Source organism: Diceros bicornis, chromosome 33, assembly GCF_020826845.1.
Source record: "Diceros bicornis minor isolate mBicDic1 chromosome 33, mDicBic1.mat.cur, whole genome shotgun sequence".
Lineage (NCBI taxonomy): Eukaryota > Metazoa > Chordata > Mammalia > Perissodactyla > Rhinocerotidae > Diceros > Diceros bicornis.
Window position 1 is genome coordinate 3,015,659 of NC_080772.1, and position 19,404 is coordinate 3,035,062.

Below are 19,404 nucleotides of genomic sequence, written 5' to 3' on the forward strand. Positions count from 1 at the left end.
CACGTGGCTTTATTTCATAAAGTCCAATCTTCATTCCTCAAAAGCTGTATGATTATATTGCAAATATGATGTTCCAGTCACAGCCTTGATAATATAACCAGTGTTTCCAATTGTGTCTGTTATAAGCAGAACAGATTCTTATTGAACTTATGCAAATAACTATATTGCCATGAAACAAGAATATTTACTTACTAAGAGTTTTCAAATTCTGGAGGGATTAGGTGGAGAGAAAAAAATAATTTTTTAAAATTGAATTTTTTCAATTGAATTAATTGAATTGAATTGAAATAACTTCAATTTTGCTTACAAAAATATCATTTACCAAATTGCTATAAGTCATAGTTAGCTTAGGAGAAAAGAGAAAAGTTTTTTTATTAAATCTGAAAAAAACAAAACATTAAAACGATCAGCAATATTTTAAATGAAAAATCATAAAAATTATAATCATCCTCATCAGTTCATTCAATCTTGTGTAATCCATTCTTGATTCTTATCTTTTTGTTAGCAGCTTCATGAAGTTATCAGTCTCTCCATTAGAGTTTTGTAATTTCTTACCAAGTTCAGTTTTATGATCAGAAACTTATCCTATCCATGAACTTCTCTGAAGATGAAACATATTTTGTAAAAACATTAAAGCAAAGAAAAATGTCTGTAAACAAGACGTCAAAATGGCAATTGACAAAGAAATTTAGTTAACTTTGTGATACACGATACTTTAAAATAATAACTAAAATTATGATTGATAACCAAGACAGATCAGAATTTTGGTAATGTTATATGATTGTAAAATGCCTATATCAATAACATTTACCCACACAATACCACCTAAGAAGGTTTACCATAAACGCTTTGATAAAGTATGAAACAATGTTCATTAATGAAACAATCAAGGGCAGATAGAGAGTTAAAATAGTTAAAAAAAAAAGCTTAATAGAGAGACCTCAGTCTTTTTGAACATAGGAAATTATTTTAACAAAACAAAGAGTTACTCAAAGATAAAGAAACCTTTAATAACTCTCAGATGAAAAGTTAAAAAAAATTATCATTTTAAGGGAAAGAAGACCAAATTTTAATTTTGTACCACCTTCCTTTTGACATTAAACCTCATTTACTTAATTGGATCTAGTTTAATATTAGCCAACTGGACCATCTATAAAACTTTTTCCTCAGAGTTTTTCTTTTATAAATCTTTTATAACTTTTCTTGTATATGGAGCTGTTTTCCTTATTAATTTTTAGTAACTTTAATTACATATTAGAATTTTAAACCCTTAGAAAGCTTAATTTCTAAGTAAAAACTAAGTAATTATAAACTTTCTTTTACAGTAGTATTCTGTGGCTTGGAAAATTTATAAACACTTCATAATTTCTAGAAACATGTTACTTTATAGTACAATCTTTTAATAAAACACAAGACGTGTTTACCAATAGACCCAAAACACCTTTTAGTTTTCCTGTAATAAGCCAAAAGTAGATAAATCTATATTTAGCAATGTCTAATATCTTATCGTATTTTGAAATGATCTAGATACTCAATGAATTTTTATCATAAAATTTAGCAAAACTCTAAAGTTTTAAGTCACCAGAAAGAGTTTGGAAGCTGTAACCACCATAACACATAATTATGGGTAAAAGTTCACCCAGCATTCATCTTTTTCACATCTATTTAGTTACTTGTTCCCAATAAGTATTTAGATTGCCTACAAGGCTTCATAAGCTATTAGATAAAATTAGCCATCATTTAAGTTATTATTTTTGTTAACCAGTTCCATAATAGAAATAACATCAGATTTTCTACAAAATTTTATCACCTCATATCTCTAAACATAGTTTTCATTAGGATTTTTATCAATAGGTTTTGGTCTTATAATTTTGGACAAGGGAAGCATTCCCAGTTAGACATTTTAAAACACACTTAGGCAAAGTTGATGTAACCTTTTTATATAAAATTAGCTCAAACATTCCAGTCTTTATAATCTTATCAACACTTACACTTTTACATGTTCTCAATTCAATTGTAAAATGAGTCAGGGTCTTCAGGCTAGTCAAATTTTTCCCTTCCTTTTCTGGACTTTTCTTAGGTACCAATTAAACAATTATGTGAGAGCTCTCAAAACTTTTTTTTCTCCCAATTTAGAAGTTTTTCCAATTTAAATGATCCATCATCTGGCCACATTGACGAGTAGGATCTTAACCTTAACAGCGACACATCCCAAGCTTTAACTATTGATGCAAGAGGTGTCCCCTAAAGAGATGCAGAGAATTCACTCCCAAAAATAAGAAAACACAACAACAAATGACAAAAGCCCCTTATAAAGCAAATGAGACCCCTTATGACAAACTTCCCTGAGAGCAAGCACAGCTGGACAAAGAGTTTCTCGGAACCCTGGTCTGTACGACTGGCAGCCAAGGATGCATGCCAGTATGTACATATTCTGGATGGCAGAGACTAGAAAGGTCACACAGCTAAACTCTCAAGATATAGAACAAAACAAAAGCCCAGATGACAGGCTTATAGGTGCCTGTGTAAATGGTAAACAACAAAAAGAGAGACAGAGACAAGCACTATTTCTGGAAGGAAACAGATCAATTATCCAATGGGTACCCAACAAGATCCTAGAGTCACTGAGTCCAAGAAGCTAGCTTCGCCAATATTTTCTCCTGTTAATCTAAATTTAGAAAGAGAAAACTCACCACTCTCACTTCCATTGGACCCCACAGGCAGAGATCCAGGAGACTGACATGGTAAGATCTCTCACCTCCTGCTAGCTCTTGTCAGGGTCTGGGATCTCTCCACTGCAGTCATCCAGGAGCAAGCACTGTTCAGCCAGTGAAATTTTTGCCCCACATTGGGTTCCAAAACAGTCAAGGAAGAGGGAGAATCCCCCTCTGCCCTTTCCCTTAAGGTTCTTCTCACTGGCCAAATAATTAAAAAGACAGGTTAGCAGGAGAAAATAATACCAAGTTTAATAACATGTATACATGGGAGAAACCAGGGAAACTGAGTTTCTCAACAAAATGGCAGAGATTCTCATCTTAAATACTATCTTCAGCTAAAGACAAAGGAGGTTGTTGGGGGTGGGGAGTTTGGGATTTTAGAGGGGAAGAAGACAATTCTCATGGAGAGGGATATGTAAATGTTTGTCAGACAATTCTTTGCAGGGCCACCTGTAGAGAATGTGACCTGAGAGACAGAAATCACAGTATGTAGATTTAAGTCCTCTCCTTCCATAATGATAAGAGTTTTTGCAGATAAGGTCATCCCCTGCTCTTCCCAATACACAGAGGGAGATACCTTTACAAATGTAAATATTTGGTAAACAGAACTTTGTTAAAGATGGGCTTAGCGAGGACCCTGCCAATCTGTCCATACTCAGAGTTAAATTCCTTTAGGCAGTTAGTGGGGGAGGTCAAATGTCCATCAGAGAAAATAATCAAGGTAAAGAGACATATTTCAGGGTGGCCAAATTTTGATCTCACACAAAACCCACACTGTTCTGTCATGTGCCTTTGTGGAGCTGTGGCAAAGGCATTGTCTATGGTCACCCCACCAAGTGCCGAAATCCTTGACCTCTACGCTTCATGCAAAATAAATTTAAAACATATTTTTAGGGCTAATGAAGCCTCAGTAAGCTCTAAGCAAAAATTTGAATAATAATTGTAACCTTTTACTTTTGTCTAAAAGATTTTACGGTCTTATAAAAAAAAAAAAGAAAAGGCACTACTATTTAAAATGAGTTGGTGCCAGAAACTTATGTCAAAAGCAGCATCGAACACAAAGAAGTTATTCTGTGATAATATTAAAGATCTACTGGGAAGGAGAGCTAGTAACACCCAAGTATACTCAGGAGGGATTTCCAGCTGAGACCTGTGGCTCTGTGCAGGGCATTCAGTCTACAATCTTTTCACAGGCTGTTCTTTACTTGACTCAGGGGAGAGAGATCCCAGTAGATAAGAACTCAGAACTCGATACTAGATTTATTTTTCCTTAAAGAAGTATTAAGGAAACATCACCTAAAGTTCTCTTCCACCATAAACAGATCAAAGGCTAGTTGAAAGTATTTAAAGGTAGTGGTTCTAAACCTTGACTACTCATTAGAATCTCCTAGGAAGCTTTTGAAAAGTAGGATGCCTAGACACCACCCAGACTAATTTATTCAGAATCTCAGGGCAGAGGAGCCCAGGTATTTGTGATTCTGATGCACAATAAGGTTAAGAATTACTATCTTTGGGCCAGGGATGTGCTGGTAAACTGGCTCTTGGGGATGGGGTGGGTTATTCCAGGGAGCTCTGATTTACCTGGTGAGTGCCCATTTCTCCATGTAAATACTCCCATCAGGGCCAATTTCAAGCTACTAATGTGAAGACGCTGAATGAGGAGATGGGAAGAGATGTACATAATCGGACCTCACAAGCTTCTGCGTGCTAGCGCCAGCACACCACTCTTAGGGGCTTGTGATGATGAAGTCACAGGAAGGGGTGAGAAAGCAATATATTGCATCTTCTGCCTTTTACATACCACAGAACTTAGGTCAGAGTTCAAGTTTTCTCAATTTAAAGAATATAATGAAAAACTAACATTAGATTGAACAATGACATCTACCACGTCATCAGTTTTTGCTTGTACCACTCTATTTTTAAAACCAAAATTTATTTTAAAATATCAGTCTTACAAATAGAATTATCTTTTTCCACTTTACTAATAATACTTGAAATTAACTCATTTTTGATATAAAACTTTATTTAGACACATCAGTCTTATAACTAGAGGGAACTCAGTCTTTGGTAAAGAGAAATAAACTTTAAGTTTCAAATGTCTGTGGTTGTAAGATTCCTCATATAAGACTGTTACAACAGCTTATGATATGGGAGATTTGTTAAACATAAACAACTGAAAGGCTATCCTTACACCATTGAGAAATAGAAGAAAAGGAAACAATTCACTTGTGAAAGTCATTTTTAAATAAACCACATTTGTAAAACACTACCCTATGAACTACAATCCTATCAAGCTTTTATCTGAGGAAGTGTATAATCATTTAACTATAGCAGAGAAACTAAATTAGAGAAAGTTCAAAATTATTTTGCAAGAGAGACAAAAAAACTGCTACCACTGGATCAATAGAAGAGACTTGTTAAACAGCAATACAAAAATACAATACACTATCTAGAAATCAAATAAGATGGAAACAATTTACTAAGAATCACATTTATGTAGTGTACATTTAGAAAATCTATCTAAGAATTATAGTCCAAATGTCCATTTGAACTATTGTAATCAATTAAACAATAAAACCAAAAGAGAAAAAAATCAAGTTATTTTAGAATACAAAAACTCATGTTTCTGAAGTATTTTAATGAACTTATTAACAAAAAACAATACTGTAATTATACTATCTACAAATAAAATAAAATTGAAGCAATTAATTTTCAAGATTCACATTTTAAAAATCTGCCATGGTAAAATATTATTGTAAGAAATTATAATCCTATCAAGCTTCCATTTGAGCCACTGTATAACCACTTAGTAGCAATAAAACTAAAAGCAAAAAATCTAATTTACTTTGATAGAGAGAAAAATGGTAACTTGCTGTGGTCTTGGATCTTCAGAAGTAGACTCATTGAAGGTGGGATTAACTTGGCAGGTGATACACTTTGTTGTCAGGCTATGTGGACAGAGATGAGCCTAGCACTGGTGTCCAGACTCCTTGTTGCCAGTGGAGGATGTGTTGGGTCAGGAATTCCCCAGGAGGAGGGTAGAAAGGGTTCCTGGGGAGCTTGGGCCTCACCTTCTAGAAAAAGGGAAGAATAGGGGGACCTCCTTCTCTGTCCCCTCTGCAACATCTGACCCTAGACAAGAGGATAAGAGAACTGCCTGGGTCACAGTCTCCCAGTGGAGGTGGGAAGTTGAACCAAGAAAAATCTCTGACTGTCTGTCAGTGTGAAGAACACAAGGACAAGCTGTCTTGTTCCTGTAGAGGATCCACATCAAGATTAAGTAGGCCTGAGGAAGGGATCTTTTTCTGGGACCCTGACCCCATGGGGGTGGCACTTGGTTTGTATAGGACACTGGATCCTTTATCTCCACGCCATCACAATCTTTCTCAGGGATCTGGTCATCCAGAGGATTCCTTAGTGATCCTCTTAAGCCTCTGCCAAATATCCCATTTGGAATGTTGGGAACATAAGGATCTGTTTCCAAATGTCTCAATGCATCCATTTTCTCTTGAATTACCAAGGTTTCTTTCAGCCAACAGAGGTCTCAACCCATTATTATGAGCCTTTCTTTCATGGGGGATAAGCCAGCTTTGACAACAGACAGCAGTTCTTTCAAATTTTTCTGAAGGAATTTTGGTTTCCAATTTATAGATGTTCAGTTCTTCACATGCATAGCTGATCTTCATATTTGCTTTGGAAAGATTCTCCTCTAACTTCACAGGGTAACTTTCTCTAAATCGGTTATTTGGTGAAAACTCATTTCTTTTCTTGATGCAGTTCAGAAAGAAGTTGGAGTTTCTGCCAGAGATTTGGCGTCTCCCTTTCCATGTGTTTTTCTAACTGCAATGACTCTCATTTGAAGACTTTCAATACGATCTTTAAGTGCATCAATTAACTTTACCTACTTCAGTTAATTTAGTGGAGTTTTATATTTTTTCTTCAAGAGCTTTTATTTATTTAATTAATTTTTTTTTTTTTTTGGTGAGGAAGATTCACTTTGAGCTAACATCTTTCCCAATCTTCCTCCACTTTGTATTTGGGTTGCCACCACAGCATGGCTTGATGAGTGGTGTAGGTCTGTGCCTGGGATCTGAACCTGCAAACCCAGGCCACCAAAGCAGAGCACACAGGACTTAACCACTATGTCACAGGGCTGGTCCCCTCAGGAGCCTTTACATAAGAATTTAACTCAGCTGTATCAACCCACTTCTTCAAAACCACTTTTGTTTGTCTTTTAGGAGGTGGCCACTTTCTAATGTATTTGTTAGATCCAATTCCAAGTTCCCACCATCTGTGTTATCTTCTCTAAGAATGGCAGCCTTATCTCCCATCTGTAGCACGTGCTTACCAGAGGCTTTCTCTAACTTTGTCATTTAGAACTAGTTCCATGTGCACTTTGGCATTTTCTAAGTTTTTTTTCTGTTGGATTCATTTTGTCACTTTCTTTTTATTCTTCAGTTTCTTGTGAATACAGCTTGATGCTCCCCTGAAAATCAGAATTTTCATTCAAAGTATTTTCTAGGGCTTCTGAAATTGTTTTTAATTCTTGTCACATATTTTAAAGGCTTTTTTTTTTGCAGCTATTTGAAATTTCATATATTTTGATGCATCTTCAAAAGACTGAATCTTTCTTATAATATCAATCATCAGCTCAACTTATTTTATTTATTTATTTATTTTTATTTATTTTTTTTTTTGTGAAGAAGATCAGCCTTGAGCTAACATCCAAGCTAATCCTCCTCTTTTTTGCTGAGGAAGACAGGCTCTGAGCTAACATCTATTGCCAATCCTCCTCCTTTTTTTTTCCCCAAAGCCCCAGTAGATAGTTGTATGTCATAGTTGCACATCTTTCTAGTTTCTGTATGTGAGACATGGCCTCAGCATGGTCGGAGAAGCAATGCGTCGGATCTGAACCCGGGCCGCCAGTAGCGGAGTGTGCGCACTTAACCGCTAAGCCATGGGGCCAGCCCTCAACTTGTTTTAAATGGTTAGATTTCTCTTTCTTCAGTCCTTTTCTCAAACTTTTTATTTTAAGCCCAAGAAGAGTTGGAAATTTCCAGCTCTTTATTTCATTATTATTATGAGTATTATTTTTGGTGAGGAAGATTGGCCCTGAAATAACATCTTCTTGCCAATCTTCCTCTTTTTGCTTGAGGAAGATTGTCCCTGAGCTAACATCTGTGCCAATCTTCCTCTATTTTGTATATGGGACACCACCACAGCATGGCTTAATGAGCGCTGTATAGGTCTATGCCCAGGATCTGAACCTGCGAACTCCAGACCACTGAAGAAGATCATGTGAACTTAACCAGTATACCACCAGGCCGGCCCCTGTCTCCATAGTTTTGCATTTTCCATAAAGTCAAATGATTGGAATCATACAGCATATATCCTTTTCTAAATTCTTTTTAAACAAGACTAAGCTTGTCAAAAACTTGACATCTTTCTCCCGAAGGGCACAAACTCCAGTGGCCAGTTCTTTGTCTCTACTTGCATAAAGTAGGCTTTTAATAATTAAAAATATGACTATGATTATAAATACACCATTTGCCACAACAATCCATGATGATCTGGGCCTGGTCAGCTGTCCTCTGTCTGTGCTGCCACCAACTGGGACAGAGTCTCTGGGACCGATGTGACACAGAGCATCATGGCCATCACTTAGAACACTTCATGTTGCCAAGATGCTGCCAGCTACCTCAGACTGCAGAGAACACTGGTAAGCGTTTGGCCCAGGACCAAACCCGTGGCTAGCAATAGGTGCAGAACTCAATGTGGGTGTGGCAGGGGAACCGGTCAAACACTGGCCAGCAGCTCTGCCTTTCTTGAGTAAACATTTTATTCTGAGGCCTGGAGGCCTTATTTTATCCACAAAAGTCACAGAAAACTCCCTATCCTCAGCTCCCCTGCTTGGTTTGTGTCTGGCTGGCCTTTGGATGTAAGGAGGGGCACTGAAGGGGTTATAGAGGGCCCCACAAAAGGTTTCAACTTACTTCCTTAAATTTATTTTTAAAAACAAAGGAAGAAAAAAGTGGTATTTCCATAGGGGAAAGTCTTTTTTGTGTGTGTGAGGAAGATCAGCGCTGAGCTAACATCCATGCCAATCCTCCTCTTTTTGCTGAGGAAGACCGGCTCTGAGCTAACATCCATTGCCAATCCTCCTCCTTTTTTTTCCCCAAAGCCCAGTAAACAGTTGTATGCCATAGTTGCACATCCTTCTAGTTGCTGTATGTGGGACGCCGCCTCAGCATGGTTGGAGAAGTGGTGCGTCAGTGCACACCCGGATCCCCACCCAGGGTGCCAGTAGCAGAACGAGTGCACTTAACCACTAAGCCATGGGACCGGCCCCGAAACAAGTGGTATTTCCAAAGTCTTCACATTTCAAGAATGTGCAGTCCAACTGTGAGCAAAGACCATGATTTTCAAATGATTCCTAGACAGAGTGGTAAATTGTTTGATGACACAGAAGCCCTTCAGGGTGCTGTTGTTCAGAATGAGAATATTAGGGGGTGTTGGGTGCTGGATGGAGCTCTCCTCCCAATGTCAGGAGGGCTGGGCCGTGTGAATATCTCCTCAGTGTAGAGTCTGGCGCTTGGCCATAGGGGATCTGGGCCTTGTTCATCTCAATGAGCAGCTCACTCTTATTGACAATGAAACTGTGGGTCAGCTGAGAGTTGGCTAATTTTAACTGGGCAGAGATGAGTAGGTCTGCTGACCTCATCTGGCTTTGCTCATGTGTCTCAAGGTTACCTGGGGGTCGACTGATCTGGGTAGCACCACTGAGTTTGGCTAGACTTGCTCATTTGTCTTTGTGTCAGCTGATGCAGGCTGGGCTGGGCTAGATTAGCTCAATGTTTCTCTGGGTCAGCCAAAAATCAGCTGATATAGATTGCACCCAGCTATGCATGGGCTCTGTCCTACCTTCCTCTCTTCTTCCTCCTAGAACAGCAGGAAAGGCCAGTCACATCTTTCCTTAGCAATGGCAGAGGCACAAGGGAGCCTCTGCCTTTTAAAAAGTTTTCCCTGGCTGTGAGATGTCAACAACTGTTTAGTTGGCCTTTTCTTTTGTTTCCAAGAAGTCCTTATCCTCAGGGAGATGAAAGGCTGTTTGAAACTGGGATGTATAGTAAGAGCAGATGCGGATGCCCATTTCTGCTTTTGTTTCTATGGTCCACTTCCCCAGCTTCAGTACCACACCACCTGTGCCAGGAACCGCACCAGCAACATGCATAGCATGCACTCACCCCCTTTCCCCACATAACTCCATTCTGAAACAAAGTCTTAAATCTGATTAGCAAAGTCGACATCACATGTCTGCACCCTAAGAAGAAGGAGAGCTGGGAAAGGGAAATGGTTCTACGTCGAAAGGGCAGGATTTCCACTGTGAGGACCTATGATCATGGGGAGAGAATGTTCGGAAGACTCAGGGCAGCCGTGGATGACAGATGCTCATTACAGCTGTCATACTTGTACCATGCAACCTGGCCTACCAGATTTGAGCTCCTAAAGGGACCCATGTCTGGGTAATTTGTGTATCATCCCAAAGAATCTAGTACTTACGGAAATCTCAGGAGACGTTTGTTGAAAATAATAATGAGGGTACAGGGAGTAAGTGATATGGGATTCAGCATCAAGAACAACTGCTGTTATAACCTCGGTATGCTCAGTACTGTAGATTTGTCCCCTCACACAGAGTCATTATCTGCTCTTCTCTGCCCTGCTTCTGCATCTGAGAAGGATGACTTCCAAGGACTATATGCCCTGTACTCCCTTATCCTGTGGCTTTCCACTGAGAATGGCCAAAGAGAAGCACTGCTCTTGACAATGGGAAGTGTAGAGAGAGATGGGAATTCATACCCTACCATCCTACATGGTCCTGGCAGCGGCTGTGTTATTCAATGGTCAAAGCTACTGCCAGGTAGTGACCTTCCACAGTCCCAGCTTGCTAGGTCTCTGGTGACACTTCTCACTTCCCTTGCCTCTTCAGGCCTCTGGTGGTAACGGTTTCCAGCTGTTAGTCCCTGGGTACTTCACTAGACTTTGCTGGATCCCCTAACCCTGCCCACACCTCCAAAAATAATCCCTTTTTAAAGTCTTCAGATACTATTGAGTGTGTCATTTATTTCCAGCCAGCACCCTGACTGGTACAGTATATTCATATTCTAGAAAGGAGGAGATAATACTGTTCTTGTCCCCAAGTTGTCTTACCACTTGGAGACAGGTCAAGTTCACACAGTCTGAAAGAATGCACAAAACGGCCTTTTACTTCTATCATTGGAGATATAGGAGTGACTCTTCCATTATGTTCTATCAGTTTATGCTCCCTAAATTTTTTCACTGGGGCCAGACCTCAACCTTTCCCTCTCCTACCCCCTTATCAGAGAAGCCTCCTCCCCTGCAGCTATAGAGCTTGTGTTTCGTCTTTAAATCTCCCTTTCTCCTGGCTCTAGGGAACCATTGTTTCTCATGCCAATTGTCAGTCTTTTGGTCCAGGCAGGTTCTTTGCCAGATGAGGTTGGGGTTTCCAACCATAGAGGCTCAAGATGGGAAGAGAGAAAAAAGAGCCTGCTTAGTGGTCTGCCCTCAGGTTGAGGTATCTATAAAATAATTAGAGTGTTCTAGGTAAGGCTAAAAATCCTGTAGGTGTTTCCTGCACTTGCCGGAAGTTTTGCTAAAAAACTAGCTGCCTTCTATTAGGCTGGCCTGACATATATCTGACTCTGGGATAGAAAAGGGGAAAGTGGAGAGGGGACCTCCATCCTACCACCTTAGAAACTCCTTATTTGAGGAAGCAGGATGTGAGCTTAGCTTTACAGGAGAAACAAGATTAAACAACTGATAAGGAAGAGGACATTTCAGAAAGTGGAGAAGGATGTGAGCAAAGAAGTTGGGAACTTCTCAGTTGGGGAGAAACAAGTGCACCACTGTTCTGGTTGATGTAAAGCAAATAGAGAGAGATGGGTCTGGAGATGGAAGTAAAGAACAAATTTGGGAGGGCTTAAATGCCAGGAAAAAGGTTTTAAGGAGTCTCCAAAGGTTCTTAACAAGGCAGTATTGCAGAATTCACATATAAAATGGATTGGAGGGGTAGAGACAAGATAAGTTAGAAAGTAAATGCAGGGCCGGCCCCATGGCTTAGCGGTTAAGTGCGTGCACTTCGCAGCTGGCAGCCCAGGTTCGGATCCTGGGCACGCACAGACACACCGCTTCTCCGGCCATGCTGAGGCCGTGTCCCACATACAGTAACTAGAAGGATGTGCAACTATGACATACAACTATATACTGGGGCTTTGGGGGAAAAAAAAAAGAAGGATGATTGGCAATAGATGTTAGCTCAGAGCCGGTCTTCCTCAGCAAAAAGAGGAAGATTAGCATGGATGTTAGCTCAGGGCTGATCTTCCTCACCAAAAACAAACAGACAAACAAAAAAAAGTAAATGCAGTTATCCAGATGTGAGATTGTGAAGGCCTGTGGCAGGGTAGTGGTCTTTGAAAACATGACAAAAGAAGAAACTACACTTTGGTTATAGGGTAAATGTGGTAGAAGAGGGAAAGTAGAAGATGAGGATGACTTCAATCTTTTAAAATTTATAGATTGAGAGAATGATGATGCATAGGCAAAGATAGAAAAGCTTCTTAGAGAGATCTAGTTGTAGTTGAAAGATTAGTTAGGTTTTAGGTATACTGCAGTTAGGCGGCTATCATGCCTCTTGTGATTATTTGAAATCACAAGAGTGAGCAGCACCTCTGAGAAAACTTCATATTAAATCAGGCAGTGGAGGACTAAACCTTACGCCCACCTTTAAGGAGCTAGAGGAGTAACCAGAGAATAAAATCAATACAGAAACAATCTGAGAAATGGGCAAAGAAAAAGGTGGAGAAAGGTGGCAGCATAAGAAAACCAAGGAGTGTCTCCAGAAAAATAAGCTCTACATTTGAATTTTAACACAGACACTTCAGCCTTTCCAAAAGTATCCTTCGGGATTTTGAAAATAAAATTAGAGAATAAAGCAACAGGGTAAACAGAGTGAAAAATTAGGAGCTCCTGTCAAAGATGCTTCCCTGGAAATGTTGATATATACATTATTGGCTATTGATATAATCCTGAAGCCATCGTTAGATATATTAGTTAAGATGTCTTTCTATGAAAATAACAGAAAACCCAATTCAAATTTGCTTAAACAATATAACTAAACATTTGTTGGCTCACTTTCCTGACAAGACTACAAGTTGGGCAGGCTTCAGGGTCAGTCCAATCTGAGGGAAAACACCATTTTCCCGCACTTGTCTTGGATCTACCTTCCTCCACAAGCCAGCTGTATCCTCAGCCTGGTTTCTCTAAAGCTACAAGATTCCGTGTTTACAACTGTTACATAGAGTAACAGCTTTCTTTGGGGAGAGGGCTCCTCCTCCAAACCTCACGCTATTTGCATCACACCTGAACTAACCACTGGGCCAAGGGAAGGTCATCATCTGATTGGCTTAGGCGCTCATCCCTGCACCAATCACTACCACCACAGTCTGAAATTACCCGGATTGGCGGGTAATCAGTCAGGACGCCCACTAGAAGTGAAGTGTATAGTCAACCTCACTCCACTGCCAGGCTGAGTCTTAAGGCGTGAAGGCTTAAATGACTGTTGAGAAGATAACAAGAATTTCACAGGTGGATACTAAATTAGGATGTGAGTGGGCAAGTCAAAATATCAATGGCTTAAACAAGTTAGAAGTTCTCTTTCTCCCCCAAAAGTCTAGAACTTCGTGGTACAGGATTGGTACAGCAGCCCTGCTCCATAAAATCCTTGGGCCCCAGGAATCTCCCTGTAGCTCACCACCCTGATGACGTTCCTAGGGTACAGCCCTAATTTTCGTTATCTAAGGAAAGATCTTTGCTGCAGGCAGCAGGAGAGAGGAAGTGACAAAGAAAAATGGGTACATTTGAAGGAAGGTTCCTATAAGCTGTCATGCATGGCTACCTTTATCACCGGTCACACCTACCTGCCAACTAGGCTAGGAAATGAGCTTTATTCTGGGTGACCATTTTCCCGGCTAAGCATTCTATTACTGTGGAATGAGGGGGAAACAAATGCAGGGGACAAGCACTCTGTCCTACTCTGAGGAAATGAGATCTATTAGAGGTGAGTGAATGATCCCAGTGAATTATCCATTTGTAATCTGGCATACAGGACAGGGGTGAGAGGAGAGAAAAATCCCCATTCAGAGGAATGAAATAGTGAAAAGGAAACAATAAGTTATGTGTTTAAAAGAACTGTGTTTATATCCCATTTTGGCCACCTAATAGTTGGGCAATCTTTACAAGTTGCATAATCTCTATAAGCCTGCGCTCTTATCTGTAAAATGGAGACAACATAACCTACTCCACAGCTGGGAAATGACTAATTGAGGTAATAGTTGTTAAGTGCTTTTTAAGCAATAATACTCATACAGATTAAAGTCATTGTTATTAACTATAACAAAGCTTACAATAACATGTTAATATTGTAGAAACATATTTTTTGAGTTAAAAATGAGATGAGAGACTTTCATTAGCTTTTTGATATCAATTTTTTAACAGAAGAAGTAATTCTTCTGTTAATTTTTGTCTAAGTAATTTTGTCTAAGTAATTTTTGTCATTATTGACTTTTTAAAAATTCTGACAATATTTTTTCCTGCTGGGCAGGTCTCATTTATCAAATTGTTTGATGTGTATCCAGAAAGGAATTGAGCAAATGTTCTCACTGTGTCATAACAATCCCATAAACACAAAGCCAGAAATTTCAAATAAGAAAATTCGAGTTACAATATTTATGACATTAATTTCTGCAATAAAATGAATTTTCCCAATGATAATAAATTATGTAAATGGAATCGCAAATTTCATATATACTCTCTTTTGCATAAAGAATAGAAATGAGTCAGAAAGAAAGTATCTTATTTGCTGCATATAAAGCAATTCACAAGTTATGGTGGGAAGAGCAATGGGGCTGGCTGATTGGGAGAGACCTCCGCGGGGGTGGTGTGTGGGTCTGCGATTAGGTCAGGAGATTGGTTACATACAGGGAGAGTCAGTAAGTGTATTGAGATAATGAGAGCTAGAGGGGAATTACCAATGTGGAAAGGAAGAAAACTAGACCTGGAAGAAGTGATCCACTAGTACTAATGAGCATACCCAGCACGTAGATTGTGGCTTTCTGAATATTTTCCTCCAATAAAAGGATCCAGAACTCCTTGGAGAAATGGTTAAATTAAGAGCTGTGACAGGAAAATTACAATATGTTCCTGGGACATCTTGAGCATGAAAGTAAGAAAGTACTCAAAAAATGATGAGAACATATTAGAAGGACAAAATCCAGATTGAAGACACCCATTACTTAAATCTGGGACAATTTAAACATAAAATGAATAACGATAGCAACAGATTATGACCCGTTGAATAAAATAGAAATCCATGACTGCACCCTGATACAGTATTCATGAATAAGTGAATAAATGGGGAAGTATAGAAAGCTTTACTATATAGTACTATGCCAACTAATTAATGTAGAAAGAATGATGGAATTAGAATATCACCATTTGTAAATCATTATAGTAAAAATTGTTTCAGGGAAGAACCAACAGTGGATGCTAAAAGTATGGGTGAAAATGTGATGAGGAACAAGATATTTACATAATATCAAAGTAGCTGTCCACAAAATACCTGTTGATTTTACAATGAAGAAATTTGGCAGACATCATCTTAATGAAATGATAAAAGTCAATGCTGATAGAAATGGGATAAGTTTATATTTGTTAATTCACTTCCTGATAATGCACTGGGAAGAACATAGCATCCTGTCTATGGTTCCTCCCCATAAATGAACAATCTGAATTGGATTATAATAAATATAAGACAAACTGAAATTGAGGAACATTCTACAAAGTAACTGGCCTATTCTCTTTTAAAAGGTCAGGCATGAAAGATATAGAAAAACTGAGGAACCGCTCCAAGAAGGAGACTAAAGACATATAAAACTAACTACAACACATGATCCTCTATTGGATCTTGGATTAGAAAAGAAAGAGTAATTATATGGTATATTATGAGTGAAATCTGAATGCAGTAAATAGATTGGATCATAGTTTTGAATCAACTTTTTTTGTGTGTGTGAGAAGGACTAGCCCTGAGCTAACATCTGATGCCAATCCCCCCTCCCCTTTTTTTTTTTCTTGAGGAAGATTGGACCTGGACTAACATCTGTGGCCATCTTCCTCTACTTTATATGGGATGCCGCCACAGCATGGCTTAACAAGCAGTGCGTCGGTGTGCAGCCAGGATCCGACCCTGCGAACCCTGGGCCGCCACAGTGGAGTGCACGCACTTAACTGTTTGTGCCACCAGGCTGGCCCTTTGTATCAACTTTAATTTCCTGTTTTTAATAATTTTACTGGCTTTTGCTATATATACAAAATAATTGAGAGAGAAGGAGAGAAGAGAAAAAGAATAATAAGACAAATATGGTAAAATGTTAATTATTTAGGGAATCTGAGTAAAGGGTAAATTTAAAAAAATCCTTTGTATTGTTCTTGTAATTTTCTGTGAGGCTGAAATTATTTTGGAATAGTTATTTTGAAAAAGCATAATGTATAATATAAAAATAATCAAATTTCAGTCCATAGAAAATTATAGTGGGCTTCTAGGACATGACAACACAGTTTTTGGATCTTCTCAAATCCTTACATATCAACAGAGAAATTGGAAAGCAAAATTAAAAACCCAGGGGTAATGTTTAAAACAAAACAAGATGATAAGGTATCCCCACAAACCACAAAGTATAAGCAGGTGAGGACAAATCATCAACAAGCACAAGTCCACAATATTAGAGTCTGTGTAAGAGAGAGGAGAAGGAATCAGTGGGATAGTTGATGTAACTGAGAACAAGGGGAATCCAAAAGAGAAACAGACATCTGCTGGCACAGTTAGCCAATCTGAGAATAGTAACTGAAGCTGGCAGGGGTTTTCCCCCTTCCAATAGCAGGTAAGTGCAAGGGATCCCTGGTAAGACCTGAAGAGGTAGGAAGAATCTCACCCCTGTGAATTCTCAATACTGCCCCACCACACTCCCTTTCAGGAGACAGCTCTGAGGAGACACTACTGGCCATGGAATCAAAACTGATCAGGATAGGGACAACACAGATGAAGTAAAGAGAAGATCCAGATAAAAAGTGGCTGAGAGGAGCAGGGTCAGAAAATCTCAGAAGCAAACCATCAAATTTTTTAAACATTACACAAAAACAAGAAACACCACTGTTAAGTTAGAAAAGCTGTCTGAACCAAACTTCCTTCTAAAAGTTCAGGAAAACTAATTTTACTTAGGAACAAGAAATAGAAAATTATCAAGGTCAAATCCCAAAGTTACTACAAGAAAAAAAAAAGGAATAAGAAATGGAATAACATCCCTACCAAAATAAATGAAGGCACACCTGAAAGACATACTCAAGAAACAGATAAAAACTATAAGGTACTATTTCAAAATGAACCTTCAAGTGAAATTTCAAAATATATTAATAAGGTAATTAAAACATGAGAAAGCAACATAAATCAGAATTAGAAAAATTCATAAATTAGGTGACATAATTGAGTAATACTCAAAGAAGAATTTGAAAAGATAAAATCATTTTAGAAATAAACACTAAACCAGAAGGAACAAGAGCAAAACACACACACACACACACACACACACACACACACGGATAGATAATGTCTTAGGAGAAATAGAGGATTCAAAGGAGGACAATTTTAACACTCAAAAAAATAATAGTTTTTAAATAAGAAAAGAGATAAAAAGGGATTCACAAGTAGCCAATGCTGAAGATGCTCAAAGAAGATCCAACATACAGACAAACGGAGTCCTGGAAGAAGAAAACCAATGGAAGGAATGAAACAAATATTGTAATTTAAGAAAAGTTTTCTGAAATAAAAAAGGACTTGAAACTACATATTGAAATAACACCTTAAGTATCTGAGAGTACTGATCAGAACAACCAACACCAAGAAATAGTCTATTATAATTATTGGACTTTATTGTTTTTTCTTTCATAATTGAGATTTTATTGGTTGTTTTGAGGATCAGCACACAGACATTTCAATCTGTACACAATTCTTAACATACATACCAAAAATCTAAAAAATCACGTAGTTGTGATTTTTTTCTAAATGGTTATTCCAGTGACTTTCCAGCTTAAAGTTTGGAGGCATATTTCCCTTAACAGGATATCAAGTATCAATATCTTCAAATGTTGACACCTGTTACATCATTAAGTCCCACTAATTCACAATTTAATATCATATACACTACATACTCAAATTTTCAATCTTTCACAGCACATTAACAAAGTTACTACGAAAACTGGACTACCACGACCAAAGATATTATAGACTGCACAAAACTCTGAGAGGGAGAGCCAAGATCAAGCAGTGGTTTTCTTTAGGAAACACTTCCACCAAAAATAACATGAGAATAGAAGTAATTTAATATGTTCAAGACATATTAAATGCACAACTGACTCCAAATTGCCATTTTGTATGCTTTGTATTATAGGATATAAAAACTACCCCCATCTATGGAATGTTAGGCTGACACTCAAGACAATCAAAGCCTCTCCTATTCAATATCCCACTATTTTCTGGTTGTACCAAAAAAATAAACAACTGGCAAATTATTTCACCTCTTAAAAAAAGCACTGACGGAGGCCGGCCTGGTGGCATAGTGGTTAAGTTCATGCACTCTACTTTGGTGGCCAGGGGTTTGCAGTTTCAGATCCTGGGCCTGGACCTATGCACCACTTATCAAGCCACACTGTGGCAGGTGCCCCACATATAAAGTAGAGGAAGATGGGCAAGGATGTTAGTCCAGGGCCAATCTTCCTCAGCAAAAAAGAGGAGGATTGGCAACAGATGTTAGCTCAGGGCTAATCTTCCTCACACACAAAAAAAAGTGTTTAAACTTAAAAAATGGGATGAGGTAGGATTCTCTACTTCTTAACAATGTTTCTAGAGCTACTAAAACCTTGCAAAATAGTTAATAAAAATATTCCTCTGGATTGTACAAGAAGAGAGACAGGGACCACTGATAAGACATGGTGTATGACATTAATCAGACTTGGCTTCTTTCTCTCCTGCTTCATCAGAGGCTGCACTCTCCTTGTTTTTAGTTTCTCCATTTTCTGCAGATAAGTCATTTTTAGTTTCTTGGTTAGCTACTTGGGTGTGTTTTCTCTTTGCTCCCCTTTTCCTTTTTGTTTGCACATTTTTGTCTGAAGATTTATCCTTTCCCATCACATTTTTGGGTTTCATTTCCACTTCTGCAGGAGTGGGTTTAGCAGACAACCTCGCTGATCTCCTCTTGGTCTCCTTGTCCACACCCTCAGCAGAGCTGACCTTCCTCTTGGGCATCGTGGTGGCGGGGTGGGCACATCAAGAGCGTTCCCAAAGCAGGGTTGCCTGGCCACTGCTGCTCCTCCCGCCACCCCAGCTGCTGGGGCCCATGCGGGGGCGGGGGGAGAACCTGATGTAAGCGGATTGGGAGCCCGCCCCCTCTGCCCCCGGCCTCGGGCTCCCCCCCAGCCAGCCAGCCTCACCCCCCCAACCCAACCCCCCTAACCCCAGGCCATTGGCTGCCGGGCCCACCCAGCCGTGGCCGCCTAAAACTAC

The 19,404-nt window shown here is 38.9% G+C and overlaps 1 protein-coding gene across 1 annotated transcript; it reads right to left on the reverse strand.

Annotated features, from left to right (window-relative positions):
- Positions 1-18,785: 18,785 nt before the first annotated feature.
- Positions 18,786-19,146, reverse strand: LOC131396459 (non-histone chromosomal protein HMG-14-like). The gene has a single exon (XM_058528685.1). The coding sequence runs from the start codon at positions 19,144-19,146 to the stop codon at positions 18,844-18,846; it is 303 nt and encodes a 100-aa protein (XP_058384668.1). The 3' UTR covers positions 18,786-18,843.
- Between the last annotated feature and the right edge of the window lie 258 nt (positions 19,147-19,404).